The sequence below is a fragment of the Geotrypetes seraphini genome, chromosome 2 (assembly GCF_902459505.1).
Source record: "Geotrypetes seraphini chromosome 2, aGeoSer1.1, whole genome shotgun sequence".
NCBI classification, from domain to species: Eukaryota; Metazoa; Chordata; class Amphibia; order Gymnophiona; family Dermophiidae; genus Geotrypetes; species Geotrypetes seraphini.
In genome coordinates this window covers 403,436,587-403,449,670 of record NC_047085.1, presented here as the reverse complement: position 1 = coordinate 403,449,670, position 13,084 = coordinate 403,436,587, and the positions used below count along the sequence as shown (strand labels likewise).

General features: G+C 43.4%; 1 protein-coding gene across 3 annotated transcripts in view; it reads left to right on the top strand.

The window, feature by feature from the left end:
- The window catches only part of BZW2 (basic leucine zipper and W2 domains 2), a 201,782-nt gene extending 189,274 nt beyond the window's left edge, over nucleotides 1-12,508 (top strand). For all 3 annotated transcript variants that reach the window (XM_033930967.1, XM_033930966.1, XM_033930968.1), the window contains 2 exons: nucleotides 10,072-10,194; nucleotides 12,026-12,508. In XM_033930967.1, the coding sequence (XP_033786858.1) occupies nucleotides 10,072-10,194; nucleotides 12,026-12,054 (152 nt within the window). In that variant the 3' untranslated portion in view covers nucleotides 12,055-12,508. The remainder of the gene's footprint in view (nucleotides 1-10,071; nucleotides 10,195-12,025) is intronic.
- The last annotated feature ends 576 nt before the right edge of the window (nucleotides 12,509-13,084 follow it).

Here is a 13,084-nt window from a genome sequence, read left to right as displayed (position 1 = left end):
GCGGAGCCGTTAGCCGAGATTTTCAATTTATCCCTTAGCAAGGGAAGAGTTCCCTTGGACTGGAAAATCGCCAACGTTTATTCCTCTTCACAAAAAGGGATGCAGGTCAGAAGCTGAGAATTACAGACCGGTAAGTCTCACTTCAATAGTATGTAAACTAATGGAGACAATGATCAAAAACAGATTAGACACGTTTCTGGATGAGGAAAAATTAAGGGACCCCCACCAACATGGTTTTATGAAGGGAAGGTCTTGTCAATCCAACCTAATAAGCTTCTTTGACTGGGTAACAAAAAAGCTGGACGGGGGGGGGGGGGAGTCCTTTGACATTGTGTACTTGGACTTTAGTAAAGCTTTTGATAGTGTTCCACACCGCAGGTTACTGAACAAGATGAACGCGATGGGACTGGGAGGAACGTTGACTCCATGGGTAGAAGACTGGCTTAGCGACAGACTTCAAAGGGTGCTGGTAAACGGTACTCTCTCAAAATCGTAAAAGTGACCAGTGGAGTGCCGCAGGTCTTGGGCCCAATGCTATTTAATATCTTTGTAAGGGATCTGACTCAAGGACTTCAAGGCAAAATTGCGTTATTTGCCGACGATGCTAAACTATGCAACGTTGTGGGCAGGGCAACTGAATCTAACCACGCAACCGCGCAAAACACTATGGAACAAGACCTACTTTTGCTAGAACAATGGTCCAGTACTTGGCAACTAAACTTTAATGCCAAAAAATGTAAGGTGATGCATCTTGGCAGCGGGAATCCTTGCACTACATACACCCTAAATGGAGAAAACTTAACAAAAACTGAAGTAGAAAGGGACTTGGGAGTAATCATCCGTGAAGACATGAAGGCTGCATATCAGGTGTAGAAAGCCTCAACAAAGGCTAGACAAATGCTTGGCTGCATCAGAAGCTTTATCAGCCGAAAACCCGAAGTTATATTGCCACTATACAGATCCATGGTGAGACCGCACCTGGAGTACTGTGTCCAGTTTTGGAGGCCACATTACCAAAAGGATGTGAAGAGAATTGAGTCAGTTCAGAGAATGGCCACAATGATGGTCTCAGGACTTAAAGATCTTTCATATGAAGATCGTCTGAGCAGTCTGCGCTTATACTTGCTTGAGGAGCGCAGAGTAAGGGGGGACATGATAGAAACTTTCAAGTATATAACGGGCCGCATCGAGGAGGAGGAGGAAATCTTTACTCTTACGGGTCCCACGGTGACAAGAGGACATCCGCTAAAACTTAGGGGAGGAAGATTTCATGGGGACACCAGGAAATACTTCTTTACCGAGAGGGTGATTGATATATGGAATGGTCTTCCACGTCAGGTTGTCGAGGCTAGTAGCACACTTGACTTCAAGAGACGATGGGACAAACATGTTGGGTCGCTACAGCGGTATGATAGAGGATAGTTTCTCGAGAGTGGAAGGGATCATGTTTGGGCACACTTGTTGGGCCGTTGGCCCTTTTCTGCCGTCATATTCTATGTTTCTATGTAACTTGATTACTGTAATATTGCCTATTAAGCAATTTCCCAGGAGAATATGCAGCGATTACAACTGGTGCAAAATGCGGCAGTCAGGCTAATTTTTGGGTTGAAGATATTCGATTATGTAACACCTTCCTACCGACTTCTGCACTGGTTGCCGATGGAGGCGCATGCGAGGTTTAAGTTTGGATGGCAGATGAGGTTCAACGTGGATAAGTGTAAAGTGATGCATTTTGGTATCAACAATCTCAAGCACGAGTACAGGATGTCCAGGGCGGTACTTGGAGAGACCTCCCAGGAAAGGGACTTGGGAGTTCTGATTGACAAGTCGATGAAGCCGTCTACACAATGTGTGGCGGCGGCAAAAAGGGCGAACAGAATGCTAGGAATGATAAAGAAGGGGATCACGAACAGATCGGAGAAGGTTATCATGCCGCTGTACCTGGCCATGGTGTGCCCTCACCTGGAGTACTGCGTACAGCACTGGTCGCCGTACATGAAGAAAGATACGGTACTACTCGAGAGGGTCCAGAGAAGAGTGACTAAGATGGTTAAGGGGTTGGAGGAGCTGCCGTACAGCGAAAGATTAGAGAAACTGGGCCTCTTCTCCCTCAAACAGAAGATATTGAGAGGGGACATGATCGAAACATTCAAGGTACTGAAGGGGATAGACTTAGTAGATAAGGACAGGTTGTTCACCCTCTCCAAGGTAGAGAGAATGAGAGGGCACTCTCTAAAGTTGAAAGGGGATAGATTCCATACAAACGTAAGGAAGTTCTTCTTTACCCAGAGAATGGTGGAAAACTGGAACGCTCTCCCAGAGGCTGTCATAGGGGAAAACACCCTCCAGGGATTCAAGACAAAGTTAGACAAGTTCCTACTGAACAAGGACGTACGCTGGTAGGGCCAATCTCAGTTAGGGCGCTGGTCTTTGACCAAAAGAGCTGCCACGTGAGCGGACTGCTGGGCATGATGACCACTGGTCTTACCCAGCAGTGGCATCTCTTATGTTCTTTAAGATACTATTTGGTTTAGCCTCTAAATATATAACTGACCTTTTCTCTTTCTTAACCAATAGACATAGAGAAGCTCACACTTGAATTTTGTTTCTCCACCGGTTAGAGGATGTAAATTTAAAAATCATCATCAACATCTTTTCTCATATCAGGCAGCATTATGGGGTAAAGATCTTGAACAATTATTTATGCTCACTAATACTTATGGAGAATTTAGGAGACACCTAAAAACATATCTGTTCCTGAAGTACTTAGGTAGCTGATTTGAACAATCTTATTCCACAATAACTGATCTCTAGAGCTGTTAATCACTAGCTTTTACTTTGTTAGTCTTCCTTAATTTGTAGCATTTTTAACCATTGTAAACTGCATAGAACTTCACAGTCCTGCGGTATATAAACTGTTGTTATTATTATTATTATTATTCTCAAGCTCTGAGACTTCAGCAGCCATTTCAATATCTTTGCTTGTATATTCTTCCTGAGCTTGGCTAACACAACTTCAGCGTCTTCTCCCCACTCTCTGTTCCCCATTTCCCTTCAGCATCTCTTCCCCATTTCCCTTCAGCGTCTTCTCCCCACTCTCTGTTCTCCATTTCCCTTCAGCATCTTTTCCCCTCTCTCTTTCCCTATTTCCCTTCAGCGTCTGTTCTTTTCCACCACCCCAATCCCCCTTCAGTGTCTGTTCCCTTCCACCCCCTTTCAGCATCTATTCTTCTCCTCCCCCTTTCAGCATCTGTTCTTCTACACCCCCTTCAGCGTCTGTTCTTCTCCACCCCCTTTCCTCTATCCACCCCCCTTCAGTACCCCTCGCACAGTCCGAGTATCTCCCTTCCCCTTACCTTCGTGGCACATTTAATTTGTTCAAGTAGCCGGAGCCTGAAGTCGCGTGCATCTGTGGAAGCTTCTCCTCTGACGCAACCGGAAACAATTACACCTAAGAACACACCAGGGATAACTTTAGGAGGCAGGCTAGTTAAGGAGCAGCCAATGAGAACAGAAGCTAAGGAAGAACAGCTCAATTCTCAACCAAAGCTTCATGCCTGATGCAGCACAGAAGCCACAGAGCAGAAATCTGTTGTCCTTAGGAGATCAAGTTACTGGAGGAACCAAAGCTAACTCAGGACTTCTGGCAAAGAAACTTTCTAAACCCAGCTCAATAGAAAGGTTTGGTCATGATTTAACCCAGGCAGCAGGTGGGCAAGATATAGACCTAGTTTCTTTATCTGGGGAAAGTGATATTTAGCCAGAGTGTGACGTGTGCATGAGTGAAGGGGAGTGTGATACAATAAGCTTGTTGGAAGATACTGAAATGCAGTGGGAGCTAGGGGACCAGAACATAAGGAATGAGTGTGGTGTTAGTTTGAATGTGTGTACACGATTTAGGGCTAGATTCACTAAGCCCACCAATCAAGTCCTGACCACTTAGCGACCCCTTTGCGACCCGGACCTGATTCACTAACCTGCCTCTCGATCCGATTCCAATCCACCCATGCAAATGAGGGGAGGGACATTCAAAAGTAGGGAAGGCAGCGATTCACAAACAAAAGTAAGGAACTCCGACTGGGCTGGCAGATCACAAAAGAAGCGACTGCTGGGGACCAGTCACTCATGTCCCTGCTGACTCTCCTGCCCCAGTTTCTATCAATTCAGCTGAGGCACATCTATTGCTCTCAAATCAGCTGCCGCCCAGACTCGTGCTCGTGCCGGCTTTTTGTTTTCCTTTTCAGTTTCATTTTTGTTGGACAGTGCTGGCAGAAAACCCAAGCTGTAGCAGTTCCTGTGTGTGGGATTTGTGTACCCTGGACTGGCAGTAGAGGAGGTAGCCAGAACAGCACTGCTGACATCTCACGGCCTTACTCTCTTGCTCTTGCCGTCCCATCTTCAGTGAGAGCCCGTGTTTTTAACCCGCGGGTTTAAAGCAGGGCTGTACTACCACATGTGCAGCCCCGCTTTAAACCCGTGGGTTAAAAACACGGGCTTGCACTGAAGTCAGGGCAGCAAGAGAATAGGGGTGAATCTCAGAATAGGGCAGTGCTGCTCCAAAAAAGCTTTCACCAGGCTCTAAAGTTTATTAAAGGAAAAAAAAAAAAACCCAACTCTGCCAGGCCCAGAGGTCTAGCACATGCGCAGACTATCTATAGATGGTCTATGCATGCGCTGGGATCGCTGTAGAGTGATCCGGGCAGGCAGATGGGGGCATTCCTCCGATTGCCTCTATCTGCATATTCTACTTTGAAGAATTCATCGGACCTGCCCGGATCAGGCAGGTTCGTGAATCTAGCCCTTAGAGCAGTTTCAGTTCACTTAATAAGATTTACTGTGGAGGAAGGGAATCCTTAACTCTGTCTCTCCAATTGACAAGCATGGCTGCAGCAGTACTAAAGTCTAAAGATAAAGCTCTAATCTTAATTGATGCTCACCAAAGGGTTTTATTTAACGTGAGGAATACAGCCAGACAGGTTAGCCCTCAATTTGAGTTCAGGCAATCCCAGTAAAAGGATATCAATATTAGGAGCGTTTTAGAGCACAGGCAAAATGCTGTTAGCATGATGTCAGAGGGGAGGCTTCCAGGTCAGCTGCAGGCTGTGTATAGGAACTGTAGCCACAGCTTTGTAAAGATGCTGAAGGGGGGGTGGAGAAGAACAGATGCTGAAGGGGGGTGGAAAGGAACAGACACGGAAGGGAAATGGGGAATAGAGAGTGGGGAGAAGACACTGAAGGGAAATGGGGAAGAGACACTGGAAGGGAAGAAGATAGAGATACCAGACTATGGGGAGAGCGGAGGGAAGAAGATAGGTGCCAGACCAATTGGGGGGAGGGGGAAGAGAGATGGAAGGGAGAGACACAGTAACAGAGCATATGGAAGAGGCAGGGAGAATGCAGTGGATGGAAGGAATTGAATGAGGAGAAGATGAGGAAAGCAGAAACCAGACAACAAAGGTTAAAAAAAAAATTATATTTCTTTTCTTTTTTTTTTTGCTTTAGGATAAAGTAGTATATTAGTTGTATTGATTAAAATTTATAAACAAAGCCCTGCCAGGTGAACATCTCTTTCTCTAGTTCAGCAGCCAGAACTTTGATTTATAAAATGACAATTGTACAGAATTTTGTTTCTTTTTATACTTTAAGAAAATAAGTTCAGTATAAAACTATTTGAGGCTTGTTTGGATGGGATCAGATGGTTTGCAGGGATGGGGACCGAGCTCACAGGGACGGAGATCGAGACAGATTTTTTTTTTCCCCATGTCATTCTCTAGTTTCCACCCCACCCCCTCTCTGGGTTTTTTCCTTTACCAGGAGAAGTGTGCTTTGGAATACACTGCTGACTCGCAGGCTTCTCAGCTGAAGGCAAATAAGCTTTGGTGACAGGGCCGTCTCTGCCTTTTGAAGGCTCATGTTTAACCTGAGTGACATTATTACAGGGCTTCTCTTTAGTAACAGGGCTTGGCTCAGCCTGCACCTTGGGCAATTTGCTGACTGCATGCTTTTCCCTGTCACAGTATATATGCTTTCACAGAATCAGATTAAGAGGCATTCCCAGAGGAGCAACTAGGTCATGGAAGAGGTGTGTGTAGAATTTGTAATTTATCACATCAATGTTAGCACTATTTGCAAAAGTTTTTATTTTGGATTTTGTGATTGTCTCAGAAGAATGCAACAAATATTTTAGAATTCTTTAATTGTAATTTTAGATTTACTTGCATCATTTAACCATTATTCTTCTGGCCACAGAAATAGCAGGGTATAAGCCCTGCAGTTACCTTCACATCTGTGTAACTTGTAGCTCATTTTCAAAGAGAAGCTACTTAGGTGGTCCCTCTTTGAATATTATCTATAAAATACAGAGATACCCATCAGTGTTCTCCCTAGAGCCTTTTAGCCGGGTGCTCTGTCAGGCTAATTTAGATGACCGCCCAGCTGTCATCTCGGTCACAAATCCTGCTGCTGCCGCCGCTGCTCAAACATTTTAAAAAAAACACCCTCTCACCGGCTTGGGGATTCCCCAAGCTGATTCGGCACAGCCTGAAGAGCCGCCGGAAGTTGAACGTTTGACTCCCACCTCTGCCTGACTTTTAAAATTTTTAAAGCACCACAAGTGACTTGAACCCATGCTCCAGGGTTCTAACAGTAACACTGTGGATGCTGGCTTCCCTTATTCCCCTCCGGAACCAGAAGTTATGTCCCAAGGGGGGGAGGGAAGAAAAAGGAAGCCGGCACACACAGTGTTACCTTTAAAGCCCTGGAGCATGGGTTTAATTCGCTACAGGTTAAGGCAGGAGATAGGGAACGATGAGGGAAGCTTACTACTAGCTGCTCTTGCTTGCATTGGGCCTTCCTCACTGCGGGGTCATGCCTTCGCGGAAACAGAAAGCAGGTAGGACCCAGCAGCGAGGAAGGCCCGAAGCAAGCGAGAGCAGCTAGTTGTAAGCTTCCCTCGTTGCTTCCCTATCTCCTGCCTTAGCCTGTAGTGAATGCTGCACTGTGGGGGGTGGGGGGGAATAAATGCTGCTGCTGCACCCAATGGGGGAGAGAGAGGAAAGGAGAGAGATGCCAAGACCATGGGAGGGAAAGGGGATACCAGACCATAAAGTAGGAGGGAGAGATGCCAGGGCATGGGGGGAGGGAAGGGAAACTAAGGAGACAAATGCCAGACCAGAGGGAAAGGAAGGAGAGGAGGTGCCAGAGCAAGGAGGGAGAGGGAGAGATAGGAGAGGAGAGAGATGCCAGGGCATGGGGGAGGGAAGGGAAGGAGATAGAGATGCCAGACCATGTGGGTGGAGTGGGAAGGAAGGAAGGAAAGAGAGATGCCAGAACAGAAAAATGGAGAGGGGGTGAAACTGAAATGAATCATGTACAAAGGAAAGAAAGGGCACAGGATATACAGTTTATTGAAGGACATAAAAAAGGGAAGATGCCTAATGGAAGAAAGAGAGACACTGGATGGAAAGGGCAGAGAGGGTGGACAGTAGATGGAAGGGGTGGGTAGAAAGAGAGGGTAGAGGCTGGGTGGAAGGAGCAAAGAGAGAGGGCAAACGCTGTATAGAAAGAAGAGAGCGAAGAGAAGATGATTGAAGCAGAATTGACAAAAGGTAGAAATAAATTTTTTTGTTGCTTTACATAGAATCAAGTAGTATTGTAACTTTATTGATAAAAGTTTATAAATAGGAAATGGAAATAAGGCAATTTTGGGGGGACTAAACCCCTTTCCTCAGATTAACAGCAGTATACTGTACTGTATTGAAGAAAGATTTGGCCTCTGAAAGCTAATTGAAAAATGGATTAGTCCAATAAAATGGTATTTTCTTATTTCTCATTATTTCTTTTACTTCTATTTGTTAATTTGTAAAGTGGTGATTGTTATGTATCAGTTTTTTTCAAATTTACATCTACTGACTTTATATTTTGCATAGTATTTGGGGACATGTGTCACTGTTTCTGTGGTGTTGCATTGTATGCAGAGTTTGGTTTCTTGGCGTTTCAGTTTAACTTTTGTCAACATATTTCTATTTTTAGTTTGTGATTATTCCATATTGGGCGAGGGTGTTTCTGTGTTCTTTGTGTATGAAAAGGACATGGTTTTCTGTTAGCATCGACTGTACAGGATCAATTGACAGTGCAGGATCTGACTTGTTTAGTTTTACAATGTGGGTGCAAAGGCGAGCCACGAAGCTAGTTAAAGGTATCGAGAATTTGAGCTACAAAGAACGCCTCGGAAAACTGGGATTGTTCACCCTCGAGAAGAGAAGACTGCGAGGAGACATGATAGAGACTTTTAAAATACTAAAAGGATTTGACAAAATAGAGCAAGAAACATCATTATTCACATTGTCAAATGTGACTCGGACAAGAAGTCATGGACTGAAACTAAGGGGCACCAGGCCCAGGACAAATATTAGGAAGTTCTGTTTCGCACAACAAGTGGTGGACGCTTGGAACGCTCTCCCTGAGGAGGTCGTGATGGAGACCAGCATTCTGGGATTCAAGAGCAAGTTGGATGCACACCTTCTTGCAAAACACATTGGGGGATACGAGTAAACAAGGTTTCTCAGCAGGGAACACCTAGCTTGGCTTCCGCGGGTGCGGGTCGTCGGACTGGATGGACCTAGAGTCTGATCCGGCGAAGCCATTTCTTATGTTTCACCAAGTAGTGTGGCACTAAGCATGATACTATAAAAGTTAGGTGCACTTTATAGACTCGTACCTAGTGGTGCACAAAGTGGGCTTAGGTGTCGATAGACATCCTAACCTTAGGCCCACTCTATTTATTCTGGGGGTTTCTTGGCTGAGAAAACAAAAAAAACTCTGTGGAGTGACGATGTTCCTAAATGGACTTTATTTGAAAGTGTCAAAGTTCCAAAGGTACACTGAAATCATCCACATAAAAATAAATTCATCCACATAAAAGCCTTAAAGGTCCCAACACGGACCCAACACGGTCCGCGTTTCGACAAAAAGTCTTCTTCAGGGGTTCCTGGGGGTCCTATAAAAGTGAATACATGGGAAACAATTGTGTGGTGAGCCGGAAGTGAGACACTGCTTGTGTTTGCAATAGAATTCCTTTTGTTTTTTAGGGGTTTCTTGGCTTAAATGAGTGTACCTAAGTCCAGAACAGGCACCTAGATGAAAAGCATGCCCACGATCTACCCCCTAATCAACTTACTTTCTGATTGGCATTTTGGACTAGGCGCCTACCATGTTTAGGTGCCCACCATCCAATTAAGTGTGGCACAGTGGTTAAAGCTACAGCCTCAGCACCCTGAGGTTGTGGGTTCAAACCTACACTGCTCCTTATGACCCTGGGCAAGTCACTTAATCCTCCTCAGGTACATTAGATAGACTGTGAGCCCACTGGGACAGACAGGGAAAAATACATTCATGTAAACCATTCTGAGATCCCCTGGGAGAATGGTATAGAAAATTGAATGAATGAATAAATAAAATTAACATCAATAATAAGTTGTAAATTGTCAATAACTTGCACCGATTAAGCTTTTTAAACAATTACAAGGGGCACTGAAAAGTTTTCAGCCTGAGCAAGAAGAGAATGATATGGAGCCATGAAACTTATAATAATATGAAATGAAACGAAAGTGTCAAGAAAAGTTTGGAATAACTTGTAAGTTTCATGGCTCCACATCATTCTCTTCTTGCTTGGGCTGAGAACTTTTCAGCGGCTCCTTGTAAGTTAGGTGCCTAGATCAGTTAGACGCACCAATCTAGGTGCCTCATTTTAGGCGTCATTTATAGAATCTGGGCCTAAGTGCACAGAATTGGGGTGCCTAGACTGAGGAACCAATAATAAAATTGCCTTTATAGTGTTTAAAAGTGTTTCATGGAGCCCCCCAGCTTTGAAGGGTTGCACTTCTGACACATCCTATCTTATGCTGTAAGTCCTCACTCACAGGGAGAGGGTGTTTTAGTTTTCTATAACCAGCTTCTATTTAAGACCACACACTTTATGCAGTCTTGAAATCTGAAAGCATGATTATAATTGAAACTGTTTTCTGCCTCCTTCATGTGTGCTGACCTTTTGCCAACTGCCATGAAGTACAGCTGATGTCCTGAGTGAGGAAGCCATCTTGAAGTGGTTCAAAGAAGCACACGTCGCTAAAGGCAAAAGTGTCTTTCTCGACCAAATGAAGAAGTTTGTGGAGTGGTTGCAAAATGCTGAAGAAGGTAGGACTCTAATCTGTCAATCTTCCTGTTGCTTCATAATAATGTGATTTTTTTTTTTTTTAATTTCCATTTTAAAGGAGGTGCTAAGTAAACTGTGTTCAAGGATTTCTGTGCATATGTTTATATGTATGTGATCTTTCCCTAGAGGGTGAGAGGGCGAAAAAGACAAGCAAGGAGGGTCTATATAGGTTCCTAAAAAAAAAAAGGGATTGAGGGGTACAGATAGAAGTAGAGGTAGGTTATAGGAATAGTCAGAAACCACGTCGCAGGTCATGGACCTGATGGGCCGCCGAGGGAGTGGAGCGCTGGGCACGATGGACCTCTGGTCTGACCCAGTGGAGGCAACTTCTTATGTTCTTATGTAAGTATCTCCAGTCCTTTCTTCACACAAAAGCAATAGACACATGTTCAAAGCCCTTGAACAGAGCTCTCATTTACAGTCCTTTTCCTTATTCATTTCTCCTGATGACTCCCAGTTGGGCATCCCTCGTTTTCTCTCCTTTTCCTTCACTGAATCTAATCTAATCTAATCTTCATTTTATATACCGAATCTACTCCCTAAGGAACTCGACTCGGTTTACAGTTCGTTAAAAAATGAAACATAACAAGTAAAAACTGTGGGATAAAAACAGAAATTGATTAGATTAGATGGATGGAAAAAGTTAGAAAAAAGTATGTTGAATTGCTTAAAATTACTATGCGACAGCTAAAATCAAATGAACTATTGTGAAAACAACTAGGTTTTTAAACTTATTCGAATTTGAAATAAGTAATCTACCAGTCTTAGAGAATCTGGAAGTCCATTCCAAATTCTCACCAATTTACAAGTAAAAGATTTACTAAACTTCGCAGTGCATTTAATACCTTTTAGAGAAGGTATTAAATGCACCCCCCCCCCCCACCTCTTGCTACGCCATTGGTTGCAGTCAAGAGCAGGAGTGAATAGTCATCTCTCCTACTTTAGCAGACTCCAGTACACTATGATGGATATTCAGATAGGCCTCGTTGACCCACAGAGAGTGAGGGGGGAGGTAGTCTGCTATTGAGTGGTAGCAGGATCATGGGAGGCGTGGCGTGCCATATATCATTGGCAAATGGAATTCTCTTTCTATTGGTCAACAATACCCTGCCTGTTTTCATTTGCCAATGACAGTGGAAATGTCATTGACAGATTCTTCTGAAAACCTCACTCTTCGACAACTAATACTTCTAAGATCGTTATAAGCCCTGTCCTTTACTTAATTCACCTAGGATCTTTGTTTCCTGTCCCCCCTTCCGCTCCTTCCTCTCTCCCTCCCTACTTCCCTTCCTTCCTCGAGTCGCCTAGAGCCTGTTTAGGTGTGCGTGATGCACAAATATTAGATTAGATTAATGACTGCCCATCCCTACTGTATTGCCATATTAGGTCTTAACTAAATTGATTATGAGGGCAATTTAGAGCCCTCACTGCTCCTGAAGAAAGTTGCTCAGTCACTAAAACATGCTAGTCCCAGCAGTAAGATTTCCAAGTAATGCCTTCCACATCTCCTTGTGGGCAGTCACAGCTGCGGTGTTAATTGTCTCTGTGACAAAGTTTTGGGGGTTACTTTTGCCACATTTTGTCTCTGTGGAGAGTGTCTAATGTTATTTGATTATCCTTATTTTCAATTTGGCTGGCTGTGGTATGAGGCTACTATGTTGAATCCACACACACACAGCCCTACTCCATATATTAGCCAATTTTCTTAAAGGTTCAGCTCAGTGAGGACAGCTTTTCAGTTCTTGTTAGGTTATGGTAAATGCTTGTTGCATATAAGCAATAAAGCTTTCTTTCCTCTTTTTTCCCTCCTAGAATCTGAGTCCGAAGGTGAAGAGAACTGAGACTGGCCAGCAGAGCACAGCTGTTGTAGAATGCCATCTGAGGACATGCTAACATTTAGGCAAAGGAAGCTTTAACTTCAGTGTCATACAGAAACCATAGGCTAGCTTTTTCCTGTGTGTAGAGGAATAAAGAATATGTAATGGACCCATGAAACACCTGGTACTTTCTTTGGGACTCTGCCTTTGGCATACACTGTACACTACACAAACTTATACAAAAGCCATTCAGCCGGGAGCTCTGTAAGAGGAGTGAAATGAATTACCCACGGACTCCTTTTTATTAGCTGTCTTTTCAGATACCATTTGAACAGTACTGTCCTTCCCTCCCACCAAAGCGTGTTATGGGGGGATTTCGGTCTGTATTTATAGCTCGGTATTTGCTTGTGTATGTGATTTGACACTGCCTACATTTTGTTTTGAGTTTTTTATTTTAATAAATGGCTTTTATATCTGAGCTAGTGTGTTTTCAGTACTTTAAATTCCAGGATATATTTATTTGTTTCCATTCCTAAAGCAGAATACTTGAAAGCACATATTTTATGTATTTTATTTAAAAATAAACAAAAAAAAATTGATACTGTACACTCTACAAGAATCGCTATCCAAACATTAGAAAATATATTCCCCAATCAAAGCTGCAAATTTGGAATAATTCAGAAATTCTTAGTAACAGAGAGCCTATTTATTAGCCTCAATGGATAAACAAAGGTATCTGGTGTTTAAATCACATCATATCAAATAACTCATTTATACCATTTTCAGAGCTTCAAAGAACATGTGATCTTTCTGTCACTGATTTTTATAAATGGCTGCAGCTACGCCATTGTGTGTTGACCCTACAATGGCCTTTAAAGAAGAACACACCTATTCTATCTAAATTTATGGATCTATGTAAAAATTGGGCAACCCCTAGGTCATACTACCTCCTTACTCTATAAGATTTTATTTTGAAACTGCATCTCCATTACAACACAAGGTCAAAAAACAATCTGAAATGGTCTTGATGAACTATGATGTAGTTATTTTTACC